Source organism: Spermophilus citellus, assembly GCF_964194105.1.
Source record: "Spermophilus citellus genome assembly, chromosome: 7".
Lineage (NCBI taxonomy): Eukaryota > Metazoa > Chordata > Mammalia > Rodentia > Sciuridae > Spermophilus > Spermophilus citellus.
In genome coordinates, this window is record NC_138188.1 from 24,594,918 (window position 1) to 24,614,096 (window position 19,179).

Genomic DNA, 19,179 nt, shown 5'->3' on the forward strand with positions numbered 1-19,179 from the left:
AGAATGGACACACCCAGTCACCAACCTGGAGTACAGTGCTCTGCCAGCTGGGCTCTGAGCCTCTGATTTCCCAATGATAGAATGATAGTCCTCTGATCAGTAAAAGTGATAATGTGTGTGCCTGGCATTAGTTGCACTATCCAAGAAGACCACTTCTCCCCATTACATCATTCCACACTGGACCTGAAGCTCCTTAAAGACAGAGTATGGCTTTTGATTTGGAGTCACCAGCAACTAGCACAGATATTAGCACAGGGCAGGGGCTCCCAGCATGGTGAATGAACCTCCATTTCACTTCCAAGGAGATTCTGTCCCTGGGAGAGATATGAGGCTTACACAGGCCTCTCAAAGCCACTTGGCCTTAGACAGGGCAAAGCACTGGCTCCACTTTTATTAAACCACCAGGCAAGAGCACATTGAGATGGCTGATTTGAGCCAAACCTTGAGTCCCCAACTTGCACAGGCCGCGATCTCCTGCCTACTCCCCACAACTCAGGCCCTGCCTAGGCTCACAGCCAAAGCCTAACTGCCTGTGCCCAGGCCTGTCTGGCAGGTCTCTTCTGGGCCCATCTCTCTCTGAACTTCTTCAGCAGGGCCCAAGATTGCTTGCAAAGTTTGCAAAGAGCAAGCACCACCGGAACCTCCTGCAGCTGTCCTCACCAACCAAAAGGGTCACAAATTTGGTCCTCCCACACCTGTATATTTATTTATCTTGTCTGAGAGTTAGTGGGAAACTGGCATGCCCCTTCCATCCTCCTGCCCCACTCCCATGGTCCACCAAAGGGAGAAAATATTCATTGATAGTGGTGCACAATGCCCTCTCTCTTTTCTGGGTGTTGAGTAGGGTGAAGGGAGCCACCATTTACCAGCCACCCACGATGACCCGACGTGCTCATCAAGCATCCGCTGAATTTGAGTGTGGAGAGGGGGTCCCACTCTAGTGTAAGGAGACTCGTGGTCCCCCTTTGTCAGCCTCACCAAGCGCAACCTCAAAGGGCTGCTTCTTCTGAGGGAATAACTCGACCACCCCACTCGGCTCTTCCCCCAACCCTCCTCCCTCACTCTGCGGCAAGGAAAAGGACCCCACCAGTGGTCCTGGAAGGGCGGGGAAGGGGCCGGCCGGACCGTACCGCGGCGGTGGTGGTGGTGGTGGTGGCGGCGGCGGCGAGGAGGGGGCGCGGAGGAGCAGCTCCACCTCCTCTGTCTCCCAATCGCGTTACAGGCGGAGCCACCAGAGTTTGCTTTCGCGCTCAGAAGTGTAGTTCCAACTCTCTTGATCCAAGCCGCCCACCACTCACTAAGGCAACCCCTGCCCGACCGGATCGAGGCCTCAGGCCATGCCACTCGGGTCGCGTGGTTTCGTCCCAGTCCCACTGCCCCGGCCCAAGCCCCGCACTCACCACTCAGCCAGCCCGCGGGATGAGCACGCTGAAGCGGGCGCCGGCCGCTCCGGACTCGCTCGGGATCTGCGCGCAGCGGCCTCCCCCGGGGAGGTGGGTCTGGCGAAGCCGCTGCAGTTACCCGGAGACCGAGGGGCGGAAAACTGCGCCCGCTACCCGCCCCTCCCGCCGCGGCGCTGCCACCGCTGGGAACAAAGGAGACAAAGCCGCGTCGGCCGGGCCGGGCTCCGCTCCTTCCCCCCCTTGCCCGCCGGGCCGCCCTTCCCCCTCCCGCCGCCAGGGCCTGGCCGGAAGCAGCGGGGAAAGCGGGACGCGCAGCCCTGAACCGCCCGGGACCCCGCATTCTATTCCCCCGGGGTTAGTGTTTGCCCACGGATGTGGAATGGGGGGGACGGCTTCCAGCACCGGGGTAACGCTTCACCCTAGAGGTAGCCATGGCAACGCGGACCGCGGGGGGAGGGGGGTGTTAAGGAGTGAAACCTGGAGCAAGGGCGATCCCGCCCCGCCCCCTCCGGGCCTCACCTGCGCTCAGGGTTGGCACCGAAATTCGCGGCCCCACCTCCACCCAAATAGGCCCGGATGGTCGCTGCGGTTTGCACCCCATGTGCTTTTGGTAAAACGCCCCAGCCTCTTTGCCTCACCAGAACCGGGTGAGACCCGCGCCTCTCACCTGCCTGGCCTGTTGGCCCGTGAACACCACCACCACCCCGCCTCGCCCAGTGCCTGGAGCTCTTTTTTCCTTCTGGTACCGGGATCTGTAGTCGATCCTCCCCAATTTCCTTTGTCTGAACTCCTAGGCGCCTTGTTTCTCCTCTTCACACCTGGCTCTGCCCACCGCTCCTTCTTCCAGATCTCCCCAACAACCAAGCTCTCCTTCCGGCCCCCACCCCTGGCTGTTTGAGAAGAGCTCGGGCTTTGGACCTGAGTTTGCGCCATCACTAAACCGTGTAACCTGACACCCACCACCACCACCTATTTGCTAATCTACAAGTGGGGGTGACAGCTCCCCTAGCCGGTCTGTGAAGCAGGGTACACAGGCTGCGGAGGTGCACAAGCAAGGTCTCACTTCCTTTCCTCTCGGGACTGTACTTTGACTCACCCCAAACTGAGAAACCTTGGGCAAGTCTGGGCTCCCTCACTATCAAACAACTGGGCCTTCCTGAGGAGGAAACGCTGGGCAAAGGGTTTTCTCCTGAGGCCTATTTGTGTCTTAAGCAAAGACCAGGCCCAGCCATTACCTCGGCTTCCAATGAGACAAAATTTGTCACAGAACCTTCCAGGGCCTTCACAAACTAGAGGAAACCTCAACCAGGGGGCTCAGGTCTTCCACACTGGCTACTCTTCAAACTTCCTACCCACCCCCCAAGTCTCCATTCTCATTCATCTGCCTTCCAGATTCACCCTCCCATTACCTCTCAAGTCTCCCCTCTCCTTCATCCCCACTTCCAGTCCCTAAACCCAAGCTTCCAGCACCTTACAGGCACAACAAGGCAACCCTTTCCAGTTCCCTCACCTCTAGGCTCCAGCCTCAGAGACTGACAACTCTCTTCCCCATTCTCTAAATATACAATCTCCAACTCCCCTACAACCATCCTTACCTCAGCCAGGAGAGTTTGCCCCAACTCCCTCACCCACTTTGGCTTTCCTGTCTCTACAGCTTGTAGGATCCAAGCTGTTCCCCCACCCTTTTTTTTTTTTAGTTGTTGATGGGCCTTTATTTATATGCAGTGCTGAGAATTGAACCCAGTGCTTCACACATGCTAGGCAAGCACTCTACCACTGAGCCACAACCCCAGCCATTTGTATCACCTTTTGCATGCCTAGAATCCTCTCCTCCCCAAATCCATTCACTCAAGTGCACAAACATCAAGACCTACCTTACCCCATAGGTAAACCTGGACTCACCCCACAGACCTCCTGATCTGTATACAGATAAGGTACCTGCTGTGCCATTAGAATAATGAACACTCAGTACAGAGGTCATTCCATCCCATGCCATTCTGGGGAAACATCATACACTGAAGATGGATTGACCAAATGACTGAGGGACCAGGTACTCAAAGGTTCAGAGGACTAGTGGGGTCATCTGGGCTGAGCACAGGCTCCAAGAGGAGGGTACCTAATACAAAACATTTCCGCTTTACTGACTTCTGCAGAACACTTACACAGGCACAGACAAATGAGCTCCCATCCACAGATCTAAGGTACAACTTCAGTGTACTCTGAAAGGGTAGGTAGGCTTTCTACTATATGCCAGATCTCCAGTACTCCAACACAAGTACAGAGCACCACCTTACATTCTAAGACATTTTAATTGCACAAAGTTGTGATAATTAATGTAAATAAGCATTGCCTGCAAAGCAAAGTACATGCAGATGGTAAGCCATGCAGATGGTGTTCAGACTCAGGCTGAGGCTGTGTATGTCCCAAGACTCGCTTCATCACTGAAATTCACTAATGAAAGCCACATTCTATCCCCTTAGACCTTCAATAGGCAGATCCAGGGGCTAGCTGGCCTTGAACAGCATGTAGAGCACAGGCAGTGTCGCCATAAACGTCACACAAGTGACCAGTGTGCTGTAGATGGTGTTCCTGTTGCCTTGAACTTTTACCCTCTGCTCCATGTCAGACAGAGCCAACATCACACTCTGCTGTTCCAGCAAGGAGCCAAGCAGAGCCCCATCTGCTGGCTCCACCAAGCTTGGGTGTGCTGCAGCCTTTGCAAGCTGAACCACCCCAGCCATTTGGCTGCAAGTCTTTTCCAGGCCATCAAGCTGCTCTCGTAAACCCTCTAGACAGGAATGGACCTGCCGAGAATGACTGAGCTGCTCTTTCAAAGCAGCTGAAAGGACATCTGTGTCTCTGTTTCGATGCGGGGAAGTACCTGCCAGTGACCCAGATCCCTGGCTCTGCCCAGCATGCACCAGGCTCTTCAGGTCTACCACGAGGTTGTGGAGGTCCCTCTGTTGGAGGGAGTAGCTAGACGCCTGTTCACGGATGGCCTCTTGGAGACTCACAGGCCCTTTCTGTGCCTCCAGAAGTAAAGCCTTCAGTTCCTGTAGCCGAACACGGTTTACATAGGTGGAGCCAGCCACACCAATCAGGGCTCCTAGGACTGACCCAATGAGGGACCAGTTCTTGGTCCTCTCGGCCCTTGCCCGCTCCTTCTCGTGACTCTCACGCACAGCTGCAGAAAAAAGGGAGAACTTCTCACGCTCAGAGTCTTCTGCATGCATATAGGCAATGCGGAGCCTCTTCTCCTCCTGTGGAAACAAAACATGTCACATAGCAGCAAGAGACCCTGTGGCTACAGCCAGTGGCACCTGGGTCACTTCCCTGCCCCTGGTTCCACTACACTTGCTGAATGATAAAGGCCACATAAACCTGGCTAGGTGTAGGGGCAGAGAAACAGGGAGTGTAGAAGTGGCGGCATGATATTCCCATCTGGGCAGTCTTGGGTCTGGTCAGAAGTGCACTTATGTTTCCCAAAGGTGTTTTTTAGGAAATGATGTGTCTGGAGCTGCCTGGGCTGGTCCCTCCAATAATCTGCCCTTCTTAGTAATCTGGGTCCTAGAATGTGAACCCCACTACTCAACAGGAAGAACATGAACAGGCTCTGGAAGCATGGGGCCCTACCCCTCCACAAGAGCTTCTGGTTCACCGCTTAGTCTCTCTACAATTTACCAGGCAAGGGGCCCTGTGCAGGTGAGAAAGGCTACCTCATAAGAGGCTTACCTGCAGCATCCTGTGCTCCAGAGTAGCCAGTTCCAGGTACTGGTTATCTTCCCTGGAAACACGGTCCAAGCGATCCCTCACCTCCTTCAGCTTTGCTTGCTGAACTTCCAAGTCCTCCCGAGCCTCTCGGACAAGCCCACGAGCCACCATGAACACTTTCTCTGCCTGCAGAAAGAACAGCAGAGGTCATCAGTCCCCTCCCTCAACACCCACACAAGCTCAACTCCTTGGCCAAAAAGGCAGTGGTTAAGAGGTCACTGGGGTGTCAACTGCAAAGGGTAGAAATGGTTCTTTTGATGCTCTTCCTGGCTCACCCAGTGGTATAGCCCTGGGCCACACCCCTCCAAATCACCAGATTTATCCATTCAAACAGAAATAATGTGCCCCTGAGAAAGTTGAAAACAGCTAACAATGCATATAATTGGTGTTCACTAAATCCAGCCAACTCAGATACAAAGCACAGTAGAACCCAGTTCTTACATTGTTTCCCATGTATTACCTTACTTATGCCTCAGGACAAGGCCATCAAAGGCATTGCTACAACTCTCCAGTTTATACACCAGGAAAGTCCAGCTTGGCCAAGCTCACAATCCTCAGATTCTTCCTGCCTTGCTACAATGTTTTGTGCCTAAGCAGGAGTGGGACTAGAGGTGATACAATGAATTTCTGCTGCCACAAAGGACTTGACAACTGCCTCAGGCCCTCTACCTTCACATAATAAGGCAGAATCACACCCCCCTTGCCTGGAAGTCTCACCACCAACCCTCCCTAACAGTCTGTGAAGGATGTTCATTGGCTTAATTGAATGTATATTAATGGCCAAGGACTTACTGGCACCCAGCAACTATTTTCACAGAGATTAGGGGGCATAGTTACATAGAGATCTTCATCCCAGAAGTGTCAGACCCAGGTTTCCATGCAAGAATAAGTCAAATCCCTCCGCCAAAGATGTTTAAGAAAAGGAAGGTCTGGCCAGGCGCAATGGCACACACCTATAACCCCAACAACTTGCAAGAGGAACGCAAGTTTAAGGCCAGCCTGGGCAACTTAGCAAGACCCTTGTCTCAAAATAAAAATAAGAAAGGGCTAGTGGTGTAGCTCAATGGTACAGAACCCCTGGGTTGGAAGGAAGGAAGGAAGGAAGGAAGGAAGGAAGGAAGGAAGAAAATAAAAAGTACTGGGGATATAGCTCAGTGGTAAAGCAGCCCTGGGTTCAATCCACAGCACCAAAAAAAGAAAGAAAGGCAAATTTGGAGTGGTTTCCCAGCACCAGCATATGGCTGATAACTTACCTGGTAGTAGCCAACATAGCACATTTCCCAAGTCTGAGGGCAGGGCCAACCACCCCAAGTCCCCTGCTCACCTCAGTCACATTTCCCTGGGCCTCTCGAACCTCATTAAGTCCAACAAACTCTTCATATCTGTCCCACCAAGTCTTGGCTGTAGAGGTCGCTCTTTGTTGAATGTTGTGCCCCAGGGCTCTTCCTAGTGCTGGGAGGCGGTGATATAGCCCAAGGGCTGCTTCCTGTGGTTGCTTATCCCCAGGCTGAGTGGGGCCTGGGCTGCAGAGAGTCCTGGCCACAAAGAGGTCCCTTCCAAGGAGACCCCTTCGCATCAGTACATGGGATAGATCCATGATGTGCTGCATGGTAAACACAGGACTACACCCCATCAGCAGGAGATCTATGAGGAGGACATCAGAGAGATGAGCTCACAGCTAAGAAAGGCTGGACAGAAGCTAAGTCTCAAGGCCTAGGGATAGTTCTGAACAGATTCACACTAAAATTATCTAAACCAAGCACCACTCTGTTCAGCCCAGAGACTGCAGCCCTGTGGTAAGAGTTTCCCCCAGGTCTCCCGAACAATGGAACACATTCGGGGAAAAGCTTATGTAGAACATCATGTCTTCCATGTTCCTCCATGACACCACCCAAAACAGACCTTCCCACCTCCTTGCATCCCTCTGATGTGACCTGGATGATAATTCTACAACCCAGTTTTCTGATAATGTCAAAGAAAGATACCAAACCTGAGTTATGTCCATGCTGACAAAGCCTCACAAAGATTCATGAAAACTTCCTGGAAAGTGATGGAACTGAGGGCAATTCAGGGAAGATTAAGATCCAGGGTCATTTCTGGAAATAACCCTCACATTCAACTTCCCAGACTTCTGAAGCCATCCTCCCATTGGGTAAGCAAAGTTTCAATTATGTGCAAGGACATAAAGACACAGGTCATTCATATCCCAACAAAGAAAACTCTCATCACTCTTTGAGAAGATAATTCCAGAGGAAGAAAAAAAAAATCTACTTTCTCCAAAGAGAACAACTTTTCTTAGGTTCACAAGCCTTCTCCTGCCATCTAACTCAACTTTCCAGACTACCAAGTCCCAGTCTCACATTTCTTGAGAGCTTTTCCCTTCCTCTCCAACTTCAGGCACTGCTCAACAGGTTAGGTTTCTCTAGTTTCCCTTTTAGCCTTGCTTTGATGTTTGGGCCTTAACAATGCCTACTTTCCCGAATATGAACAACATAGTGAATCTCCCAGTATCCCAGAGTCAGGCCTTGCCCAGCCCAAGAACAGCACTAAAAAGGAGGTCAGTTACCCATATTCTCAGGAAAAGCTGGCACCACCTTCTGGCCAAAGCACATTTCAAAGCCCCTAAACACTGATCCTAGCTGTCAGAGTGACATCTGGTGGCCAAATAACCAAGTCAGTCAGAAAAAAAGCAAAAGGAGCTAGGCACAGAAAGATTGAGGGAGGTACATCAGATGCCAAACAGAAAAAGGCTTCCTGAGGTAGGATGATGTGAAACAGAGATCTGCCCACAGCATCCCAGCCTCAACCTCATCACCTATGAAGAAGCTCAGGCCCTCATGAAAATAAGCCTCATGGGCAGGGACATGCCTTCTGGTCAGAGTGCACCCAAGCTAAGAGCCATTAAAGGGTCTTAGCTTCCCTTTAACAGAGGTTCCAAGGTGTGCTGTACAGGAACCCCCAGCCTCATTCATAAGGCTGGGAACCATGGAAAATCACACTTTCCATGCCCCAGTGAATGGGTGTGCCTCACAAGCCTCAATACTAGTGCCCTCAGCACACAGACCATGGCCCCACAACAGCCCTGCCAGTGTACCCTTCACCAAAGCAAAGCACATGGCACTGCACCCCACCAAACAGAGCACCCACTCTCTTTCCCAGCAACACTTGGCAAAAAGGGTTCATCACCTTGGCTATCACCACTCCCTCCTCTTTCCCTCTCTTGATCCTACTCTATGATCAAGGTTGTTCCCTATAGGCCCCTCAAAACTTCCAATTTTTTAGGTTCCTATTTCTGCTTCTCAGATTTCTTCTCCAGCCTCTCTGCAACTTTTGATACCCTCTCTTCCTGAAATCACTGCCCTCTTGGCTTCCTCCAATCTGCTCAATCTCCTTTCCTCTGGCAGAGGCCCACTCGTGGACCCCAAGAGAGTCACCCATCCCTGGGAGAGATGATAGCTACAGCCTCCTCCTGTGCAATCTCAGCTTCCTCTCCTGCCTTCCACAACATTCTCCATACAGCAGCCCAGAGGTCTGTTAACATGTGAGAGAGATCGTATCTTTCAGCTCCCAGTTTACCTAGCATGAACCCCAAGCCTGGAAGCAGCTAACAAGTCTCTCAGCCCTTACCTTCTTCCTTCTCTCCATCACTGTACTCTGCTCCAGCCACCTTGACATGCTAAGCAGGATCCTATCACAGGCTCTATGCCCCGCTGCTCCTCCAACCCAGGCCTCTCTTCCTCAGTAAATCTACATGGCTTATCTTGACATTTATGTCTTTCCTCATAGCTCACCTCTCAGTAAGGCCTTCCTTGGCCACTCATTGCATGGCCATCTTTCCTGCTTCATTTTTCTCTATTAGACATCCATTTCCTAACTAGAACATAAGTTTGGTGACACAGGGACTTCATGAAGAAATGTGTCAATAACATTTGGAGTTGTTTCTCCACTCCTTTCCCTCCTCTCAGCCTCTCTGGCCCATCCCAATCCCTGGCCTATCTTCCCCACTTAGGTATCTTCCAGAACCTTTAACCAGCAAAGGGAGAATGGTTCTGGCAGAGGTAAAAGGTGGAAAGCACTTGAGGTTGTCCAAAACCTGAAAGGCAGTCAGTGCAACGCAGGAGTAGAAACAGACAAGGGTGGATGGAGGAGAAGCTGGACAAACAGACAGAGGCTCAATTAAACAGGGTCCCAGGAGCCAAGCTTGGAATCTTGCCCCTCCAAATCCATTCTCCCACTCCATCTAGATGACTGTCTCCTGCCAAATGCTCTTTCTTCAACCCTCTTTTATCTGTACCTTATCTTCATTCACAGTTGATGCCCTACTTCATTCCTCACCAAGAAAATATGAATTTGGAAGGGAACTTCCAACAAACTCCCATAATACCTTCCCAACTGCCGATTTCTACTCCATTTCCCTTTCTCTCTTTACTCTTATTATTCTTTTATTATTCTTTTTTTTTTTTTTTAATGTTGTACAAGGGATTGAACCCAGGGGCACTCTACTACTGAATCACATCCCCAGCCATTTTTATTAATTTTGAGACTGGATCTCACCAAGTTGCCCAGGCTAGCCTTGAACTTGATGATCCTTCTGCCTTAGCTGTTTTACAGGCATATACCACCACACCTGATTGGGCAATTGCTTTTTGATGACTATACTGTAATAATTCAACAGAGAAAAAACACTCATTTCAAAATGGTGTTGGGGGCTGGGTAGCTCAGTCAATAGAGTGCTTGCCTCATATGCACAAGGTCCTGGGTTCAATCCTCAGCACCACACACACACATATATATATTTAAAAAAAAAAAATGGTGTTGGGCTAGGAAAGGAGGCCCACACCTGTAATCCCAGCAACTGACTATGGCAGGAGGATCACAAATTCAAGGTCAGCCTCAGCAACTTACCTTTTGTCAAAAAAATAAAAAAGCCTGGGTATGTACCTCAATGATAAAGCACCCCTGGGCCCAGTACTCCCCGGTAAAAATGGTGTTGGAGGGGCTAGGGCTGGGGCTCAGTGGTAGAGCGCTTGCGTAGCATGCGTGAGGCACTGGGTTCGATCCTCAGCACCACATAAACAAATAAAGATATTGTGTCCACCAAAAATTAAAAAATAAATATTAAAAAATTGTGTTGGAATAACTGCAAAAGAATTAATTTAGACTTGTATGTCACACTATATACAAAAATTAACTTGAAATGTATCAAAATCCTTAATGTAAGATATCAAACTACAAAAATCTTAGAAGAAAATAAGCAGTGACTTCTTAGATGTGATACCAAAAGCACAATAAACAAAAGTTAAAAAAAAAAAGAGAGATTAAAAAAAAGAGAAAGAGAGAGAAAGAGAGAGAACTGGACCCTACCAAATGAAACACTTTTGTGCTTCAAAAGACAGTATCAGGGCTAGGATTGTGGCACAGAGGTAGATGTGTAAGGTACTAGGTTCAATTCTCAGCACCACACATAAATAAAATAATTAAGTAAAGATCCATCGACAACTAACAGAAAATATTTTTTCCAAAAAAATACACTATCAAAGCCAGGCGTGGTAGTGCATGCCTATAATCCTAGCAACTCGGGAGGCTAAGATAGGAGAATTCAAAGCCAGCCTCAGCAACTTAGCAAGGCCCTAAGCAATTTAATGAAACCCTGTCTCAAAATAAAATATAAAAAGGGGTAGGGATGTGGCTCAGTAATTAAGTGCCTCTGGGTTCAATCCTCACAACCAAAAAAAAAAAAAAAAAAGATGACGACACTATTCAAAAACATAAAACAATATGGGCTAGAAGTGTAGCTCAGTAGTAGAGCACTTGCTGAGCATGCTTGAAGCCCAAAGTTTGATGTCCCAGCATCACAAAAGGAAAAAAAAAATGAAAAGTTAAGTTTATAGAATGGACTCCCCATCTCTCTTGATTCTCAAGATAAAGAATCTATGCTTCTAGGGAAGACCAGTGCATGCCCCAGGTCCCATTTCCTCTCCCTCCTCAGATACTGCTCAACAATTGATGTGGCATCCCCTTCAGCAACTGCCCCATTTCTATGTTCTTCACATCAGACTCTTCCACAGATTGCCTGAACTCACCGTCTCCACTTGTTTGCCTCCTGTTCTCTCACAAACCCTGTCTGCTCTGGCCTTCATACCCACCATGCCACCGGAACTGTACTTGTCTGGATCACCACACTACTAAATCCAATGACAAGCTTTCAGTGCTCATCTCATTTGCCCTGTCAGAAATCTGTGCCTCATGATAGCAACCTTCTTCCTTCAAATGCCACTTCCACTTGGCTCCTAGTCCCCCACTCATCTCCCTAACCTCTAAACACTTGCCTCAGGGCTCAGGGCTCAGACTTCTAGTACAGTATTTTTAAATGCTGGGTACATAATGGCACACACCTATAAACCCAATGGCTTGGGAGGCTGAGACAGGAGGACCACAAGTTTAAAACCAACAATTTAGCAAGATCCTGTTTCGAAATAAAAAATAAAAAGGGCTGGGGATGTTGCTCAGTGGTTAAGCATCTCTGGGTTCAATCCTTGGTACCAAAATAACAAAAAAATGCTATGGTACTGGGTGCTCACTTCAGCAGCATAAAATTGCAATGATACAGAGAAGATTAGCATGGCCCCTGCACAAGGATGACACACAAATTCATGAAGCATTCCATATTTTTCCACTATGTATAACTACTTTTAAAAAAGAATTAATACTAATGAAATTATGCCTATGGAATAAATAATGTTAGATCTTGATTCATTGTACTTATAGATCATTAGTAGCCCTATTTAGATGACAAATTACCACACACCCAAGGTGTTTTAAAGGATTAAATTAAATCTGTTAGATCTATACCTGGCAGAACAAAATGAGAAGTGGTAGCAATTGTTATTATTGATTATAATGAGAACAAATAAGTACTTGATGTTGGTGGCAAATATGTTCTTCCAACAAAATTGTCAAGTGAGTATTAAAAACAAAAAAAAAAAAAATGCAACAGAGCTGAAGTGCAGTGAAGTGGCAGAGTGCTTAGATGTCCAAGACCTTGTGCTCAACAACCAGCACTATTAAAAAAAAAAGGGGGGGGGGCTGGGGTTGTGGCTTTGTGGTAGAGTGCTTGCCTAGCATGCTTGAGGCACTGGTTTCGATCCTCAGTACCACATAAAAATAAAATAAAGGTATTATGTCCACCTATAACTAAAAATATATATATATAGGTTGTGGCTCAGTGGTAGAATACTCAGCACGTACGAGGCTCGGCACCACATAAAAATAAATAAATAGATAGATAGATAGATACATACATACATAGATAGATAAAGGTATTATGTCCAACACCAATTGAAGAATATTTAAAACACACACACACACACACACACACACACACACACACGGATGAAAATGCTTTTAAAAATGATTGCGGTAATGTCTGCACAGCTCTGATTATACTAAAATCTACGGACTGTACATGTTAAATTGGTTTAATTGAATTGTATGATAAATTATATATCAATAAAGCTGTTATTTTAAAAAGAGAGAGAGCGCTTTAATTGAAGTACAGCTCATTGGTAGAACATTTGCCTAGAATGATGGGCTCAATCTCTAGCACCTCAAACCCAAAAATTAAAAACTATACTGATTTCTCCAATCCAGACTTCTCCTCAGGATTCAGGCTTATTTATCAAACTGCCCAACCCTTATCTTTGCTTAAAAACTAACAGGGTCGGAAGGGAATGTAGCTTAGTGGTTAAGCACAGGTCCAGTGTTCCCTAAGACCCTGGGTTTGATACCAAGCACCACAAAAAAATAAAATCTAATGGTAAATCTTATCTTCCCCTCTATTTTGGTTTGGTCAATTTTTCCTGGCTGTGACCAAAATACCTGACCAGAACAACTTAGAAGAGGAAAGATTTATTTTGGTTCATATTTCCAGGAGTTTCAGTCCATGGTTGGCTAGTTTCATCGCTTTGAGCCTAAAGTGAAGCAGAACATAATGGCAAGGACATGGTGGAGGAAAGCTGCTCAGCTCATGACAGCCAGAAAGCAGACAGGGAAGAAGGACCAAGGATAAGATATAGTCTCCAAGAGCATGCCCCTGGTGATCTACTTCCTCTGATCATGCCCTACCTGCCTACAATTTCTACCTCCTCCCAGTAGTCCATTCAAATTATTAATCCATCAAATGGATGGATCTACTGATGAGGTTAGAGCTCTCATGATCCAATCATTTTCTAAAAGCCCTACCTCTGGACATTGCTGCACTTCCTTCAACACATGTGTTTTGTGGGGACATTCCAGATACAAACCATAAAGCCTCCCAAACCTGCTTTTCCCATAACCTTCTCCATCTTAGTTGATGGCAACTTCAAGTCCAAATGCTCAGGCTGAAAACCTCACATCCTCCAAAACCCCTTACTTTCTCTCCTATCCTGACATCTAATTGATCAGCAAATGTCCACTGGGATCACTCCTCCTTTTATCTCTGCTAGTGCTACCAAATGGTCCCAATGACCAACATCCCTTTCCTGGATTATCCCAAAAGCCTCTTGACAGGTTTCCCTACTCTAGCCCTAATAGACTACTGTCAACAGAGCAGCCAGTGTTCCTCTCAAAACACAGGTGAGACCACGTCTCTGCTCAAATCCTCAAATCTTTTCTCACAAAGTAAAAGTCAGTCTTTTCCACAGCCTACAGGGGATGGAGCCCCAGCTCCCATACCTCTCAGACCTCATTTCCTACTATTCTCCCTTTCCTCACTCTGCTCCAGTCACATGGACCTTCATGATGCTAGAACACACTAGACTGTTCCTCCTAAAGGTTTTCCAATCCTTAAGTGACCAGTGATCATGTTCAGCACTGCTTGCTCTCTGGCTTTAAGTTTTGCTCAAATATGAATTCCTGGGGAGGTCTTTTTGTGGCCACCCTATCAGCAATGGCCATGCACTCTTATCCCAGTACTCAATACCCACTTTCCCTCTTTTTCTCCTAAAACATCTCATGAACTCTGATATGTATTTCACTTTTATACTTTGTTTATAATCTGTCTCAGTTAAATTTAAGCTACACCAGCACAAGAAGTATTGTTCACTGCTGAATCTCCAGAGCCTAATATACTATCTAAATATAGTACATACTCAACAAAAGTGCAATGGATGAATAAACAGAATTCACAAACAAGTGCACTCCTGATTATCTTATAAAAACCAAACTCCTTCCAACGACTTCCAAAGTTGTAGGATCTGGTGACTTAGAGCCCTCCCACTTCTGCCATCTTCCTATCTCCCTTCAGTAACTACTTTCTGAATTCAAGAAAAGCTCCTGGCACTTGCACTCCCCTCTACCCGCAATCCTCTTTTTTCCGGTGCATGCAATTGCAGGCCCGGCGCATTCAGGTCAGGTACCCTTCCCACAGTTCCGGAGACCCCTGGGGAAACGACCCTTCCCACTTGTACCTGGTACACCTAGTCTGGAGCACTGGAGCTATAACTCCGACAAAGCATCTGCCATTCAGTTGACCTCTGACCCTTTAGCGCCTGCCCCTGGAGAGCCGCATCCTGTAGCGGGAGGGCAACTTCCTGACTAGGACCCAATCAACGGGCCCGCAACGCGGTATACGAACAGAAGGCGGGACTCGGATCTCCGTTTCCGGTTTAGGAACAAGGTCTGGGGTAGGGGCGGCAGGCGCCATGTCCGGCCGGGAAGGTAAGTGTGTTCGGATTGCCGGGACCGCGGGGAGGTGCTGAACGGCTGGGAAGGGCCCGGCGGCGGGGACGGGCTGACCGTGCTCCTGTCGCCTACAGGTGGCAAGAAGAAGCCCCTGAAACAACCTAAGAAGCAGGCCAAGGAGATGGATGAGGTGAGAGCGGGCTCGGAGGCGCGGTCGGAGCGGGCGTGCGGAGAGACTGGGAGACTTGCCTGGAGTGAAACTTGTGCTTCTCTCTAGGAAGATAAGGCTTTCAAACAGAAACAAAAAGAAGAGCAGAAGAAACTTGAGGAGCTAAAAGCGAAGGCCGCGGGGAAGGGCCCCCTGGGTAAGTGAGGACCGAGGGGCGCTCAAATCGGACACATACTTTGAGCATCTTTAGGGATGAGGGCCGAGATGTTCCCTGTATCATTGGTGAGCTGCGAGGTCTCAGTTCCTGGTGTCCGCCCCGGCGGATCGCCCTAGCCAATCTTGGATTTGAACGCAAGCCAGAACTGGAGAAGGTAAACCCTTAGCAAAACCCTGTACAAATTAAGTATCCCTTATCTGAAAAGAAATCTTACCTTCCAGGCAGTCTTGGGCTTTCATTCCTAGGAAAGCTGCAGAAATTTACCCCAGGCACAAATCTATATGGTTAGGTTTATGGATATTTTTCTTACATGCTTTCTTGCCCCAAATTTGTAACTAACTGCTTATTGGTTTTGTTGTGTTATGTTGTGTTTCTTGATACTGGGGACTGAATCCAGGGGTATTCTACCACTGAACTACATACCCAGCCTTTTAAATTTTATTTTGAGACAGGGTCTGCCTAATTTCTCATTTTTTTTTTTAAGAGAGAGAGATAATTTTTTAATATTTATTTTTTAGTTTTCGGCGGACACAACATCTTTCTTTGTATGTGGTGCTGAGGATGGAACCGGGCTGCACGCATGCCAGGCAAGCGTGCTACCTTTTGAGCCACATCCCCAGCCCATAAGTTGCTCATTCTGAACTCAAAACTTGTGATCCTTCTGCCTCAACCCCTCAAGTAGCTGCTATCGGACATGAGCCACCACACCTAGTTTATTTATTCTTTGTAACACTACTCAACTAATAACTTTTACTTACTGCTCATATTATTTATAATAAATGATTCCTCATTTTGAGTTACTACTAGGTGTGCCTAGACTATAGTCCAGGTTCCTTAGAGTGCTATTGTTCCATGTGCTTTTCTAGTCTAACCCCCAACCATTTTTTCTCTTTTCCTTCTTGTGAGAGGAATGGATTACATTTTACTTGCTGTCCTAGTACTGTGTGCTAGTTGGAGGGTAATATACTGTGAATTGAGCCCAGGGGTACTTTATGGCTGAGCTACTTCCCCAGTTCTTTTTATTTTGAGACTGGGTCTCAATAAATTGCTGAGGCTGGCCTTGAACTTGTGATCCTCCTGCCTGTACTTTCTGAGTCATTGGAGTTAAGGCCTGCACCACTGCAACTGGCCAGGGCCTACTATAAGCTGTTTTCAGAATTATATCAGGTACCTTGCACCTTCCCTTAATTTGTGACTGTATATAGGGAGAAGGTAAGTCCTTAGCAAAACCCTGTACAGATTGAGCATCCCTTACCTGAAAATCCAAAATGCTCCAAAATCTGAAATGTTTTCAGTGCAACTTGATGTCAGAAGTAGAAAATTCCACACCTGGCTTCATGTGATGGCTTGGAGTCAAAATGCAGATGCACTAAACATATATAAAATTACCTTCAGCTATGTATATAAGGATATGCAGAGCGAAACATTAATGGATTTTGTGTGTGTGTTGGTACTGAGAATTGAACTTACCACTAAACTGTATCTCTTTTTTTTTTTTTTTTTTTTTTTTGTAGGATCTTGCTAAATTGCCAAGGCTAGCTTTGAACTTGCAATGCTCCTGTCTCAGCCTTTAGAATTTCTGGGATTTACAACTTTGGTCCCATCCCCAAAAATATTTTATTATGTATATGTAAATATTCAAAAATCCACTGGGCACAGTGGTGCATGCCTATAATCCCAGTAGCTCAAGAAGCTGATGCAGGAGGATCACAAGTTCAAAGCCAGCCTCAGCAACTTAGCATGACCCTGTCTCTAAATAAAATATAAAAATGGCTGAGGATGTGGCTCAGTGGTTAAGCACCCCTGGGTTTAATCCCTGATACCAAAAAAAAAAAAAAAAAAAAAAAAAAATCCAAAACACTGCCAGGTGTGGTAGCACATGCCTGTAATCCCAGCAGCCAGGAGGCTGAGACAGGAAGATCTCAAATTCAAGCACAGTCTCAGCAACTTAATGGGACCCTGTCTCAAAATTTAAAAAAAGAGTTGGGGATGTGTCCCAGCCCCTGGGTTTAATCTCTGGTCTAGTTAAAAAAAAAAAAAAAAAAAAAAAAAAAAACTTGTGGTCCCCAATCGTTTCAGATACAGGATACTCAACCAGTACTATTTGTTTCTCGTAGAGCATCATCTGACTTTTTTTTTTTAACATCTTTTTTTTTCTTTTCTTTAATATTTATTTTTTTAGTTTTAAGTGGACACAATATCTTTATTTTACATTTATGTGGTGCTGAGGATCAAACTCAGTGCCTCAAGCATGCTAGGCAAGCACTCTACCACTGAGCCACAACCCCAGCCCAACATCTTTTTTTTCTAATTAGTTACATGATAGCAGAATGTATTTCATTTCATTATACACAAACGGAATCATGTAAAATTTTTAAGATTCATTTTGTCAGAATCCTTTTATATCTTCATTCTGGTATCAGGAATTAATTCTACAGTTATTGCTTAAATTACCTACAAGTTGCCAAATGTATTATCATTTGTTAATTGGGTAAAATAAAATCATTGAGTAAACCAGGCCCCAGGAACATAATATGGAATGGAGTGTAGTATAATGTGGCAGTTAAGTATAGATCTAGAAATCAGACTACCCAGGTTGGAATTCTGGTTTGTCACATACCAGTTTAAAACCTTGAACAACACCAAATACGAAGACTATCTGTAAAGTGGGATGCATGGCAAGAGGATTATGAGCTAATCTGTGAAGTATATGATATTGTAGATGCAGAAAAGTACACAGCTATTGCTTGGGCCCCTGCCTTAACATCATTCTGCCTTTGCTCAGAATAGATGGTATCAGTAAAGCCACTGTGCACACTTATGTGAGAGTGAATTCCCAGGGTAAGAGTTAAGCTTTGCTGGAATATACATTAAGCTCATTGGGATTTTTGCCATAAGAAATATGTTTTTCCCTAACTGTGACTTTTCCTTTTGTAGCCACAGGTGGAATTAAGAAATCTGGCAAAAAGTAAGCCGATTCTTGTGCCTGAAATGATGGTGACCGTTGATTCCATTCCTATTTAAACATCTGGATCCCCGCTGTAACATCTTTTGCCACCTATAGCTAGAATGAAGTGTTATGTTGGAGTCTGTTGTAAATGTAATAAACTTTTGTAAAATAATAATAATAATACACACACACACACAGTGGCTCATTGTCTCTTTAGTTTCATTCAGGCATTCCTACCTCAGCTGTGAATTTAAAGTAGACCCATCCTAGAATCTTGCCAGAGTTTGAATTCTGCATCACCCGGAATTAAACAAGTTCATCTGAAAGGCTGTTATCATGTGATGTATATTCAGTGGAATGCCCAGGACCTCTCACATGGGCAAGTTCTCCACCACCAAAGTACATCCCCAGCCCTTTTTAATTATTTTATTCTACGTAGGCTCTTTTTAATGCTCAGGTTGGCCTCGAATTTGCCATCCAACTGCCTCAGCTCCCAAGTAGCTGAGATTATACACATGCATGGCCACACCCTACATATATATTTATTGAAACATTTGGTTAAGAGCCACCAGTTTGATTTCCTCTCCAGGCCTTGATAGAACTTGGGAATAATGATAAGCTTTGTATTTTAAAAGGACTTTCAAATCATTGAGACTACTAAATCAGAACTATAAAAAGTTTTTTTTTTTGTTTTGTTAACAGGGATTGAACCCAGGGGCACTTATCCATTGACACATTCCCAGCCCATTTTTTTGCTTTTTCACTTGAGACAGGGTCTGGATAAATTGCTTAGGGTCTCACTGTGTTGAGGCTGGCTTTGAATTTGTGATACCCCTGCCTCAGCCTCCCAAGTTGCTGAGATTATAGGCGTATGCCATCACACCCAACTCTAAAAAAGGTTTTGGTAGACTGAAACTGTTTTATGACTACAATGAACATGATATTAATAGGGGGGAAAAAAACACCAGTTTGGGTCCTCCAGAAAGTTGCAGTTAGCAGTACCTTC

At 46.4% G+C, this 19,179-nt stretch overlaps 3 protein-coding genes across 5 annotated transcripts in view; 1 reads left to right on the forward strand and 2 right to left on the reverse strand.

Annotated features, from left to right (window-relative positions):
* The window catches only part of PLXNB1 (plexin B1), a 33,499-nt gene extending 31,243 nt beyond the window's left edge, over nt 1-2,256 (reverse strand). The window contains exon 1 of the mRNA XM_081301110.1: nt 1,401-2,256. The gene's annotated coding sequence lies outside the window, so the exon portion shown is untranslated. The remainder of the gene's footprint in view (nt 1-1,400) is intronic.
* Nucleotides 2,257-3,649: 1,393 nt separating this feature from the next.
* CCDC51 (coiled-coil domain containing 51) lies at nt 3,650-14,702 on the reverse strand. 3 transcript variants are annotated; one of them, XM_081301113.1, is made up of 5 exons: nt 14,624-14,702; nt 6,499-6,818; nt 5,136-5,300; nt 4,586-4,663; nt 3,650-4,456 (listed from the first exon to the last, which is right to left on the reverse strand). In XM_081301113.1, the coding sequence occupies exons 2-5, from the start codon at nt 6,805-6,807 to the stop codon at nt 3,908-3,910; spliced, it is 1,101 nt and encodes a 366-aa protein (XP_081157239.1). In that variant the 5' UTR covers nt 6,808-6,818; nt 14,624-14,702; the 3' UTR covers nt 3,650-3,907. The 3 variants fall into 3 exon arrangements, with proteins under 3 accessions (XP_081157239.1, XP_081157238.1, XP_081157237.1); XM_081301112.1 differs by lacking the exon at nt 14,624-14,702 and adding an exon at nt 7,165-7,220 and having other exon boundaries at nt 3,677-4,663; XM_081301111.1 differs by having other exon boundaries at nt 3,678-4,663.
* Nucleotides 14,703-14,807: 105 nt separating this feature from the next.
* Nucleotides 14,808-18,370, forward strand: TMA7 (translation machinery associated 7 homolog). Its single transcript, XM_081301856.1, has 4 exons — nt 14,808-14,873; nt 14,972-15,027; nt 15,115-15,202; nt 18,161-18,370. Exons 1-4 carry the CDS (start codon nt 14,858-14,860, stop codon nt 18,193-18,195), a joined length of 195 nt encoding a protein of 64 aa, XP_081157982.1. The 5' UTR covers nt 14,808-14,857; the 3' UTR covers nt 18,196-18,370.
* Nucleotides 18,371-19,179: the final 809 nt, after the last annotated feature.

Bases quoted from the DNA above. Each gene is read 5' to 3' on its own strand.
- CCDC51 (XM_081301112.1), bottom strand. From the start codon at position 6,807: ATGGGGTGTAGTCCTGTGTTTACCATGCAGCACATCATGGATCTATCC. The intron at 5,301-6,498 runs GTGAGCAGGGGA...TTCTTTCTGCAG, and splicing joins CCCAGGGAAATGTGACTGAG to GCAGAGAAAGTGTTCATGGT. The intron at 4,664-5,135 runs GTAAGCCTCTTA...TTGTTTCCACAG, and splicing joins TGGAGCACAGGATGCTGCAG to GAGGAGAAGAGGCTCCGCAT.
- TMA7 (XM_081301856.1), top strand. The intron at 15,028-15,114 runs GTGAGAGCGGGC...GCTTCTCTCTAG, and splicing joins AGGCCAAGGAGATGGATGAG to GAAGATAAGGCTTTCAAACA. The intron at 15,203-18,160 runs GTAAGTGAGGAC...TTCCTTTTGTAG, and splicing joins CGCGGGGAAGGGCCCCCTGG to CCACAGGTGGAATTAAGAAA.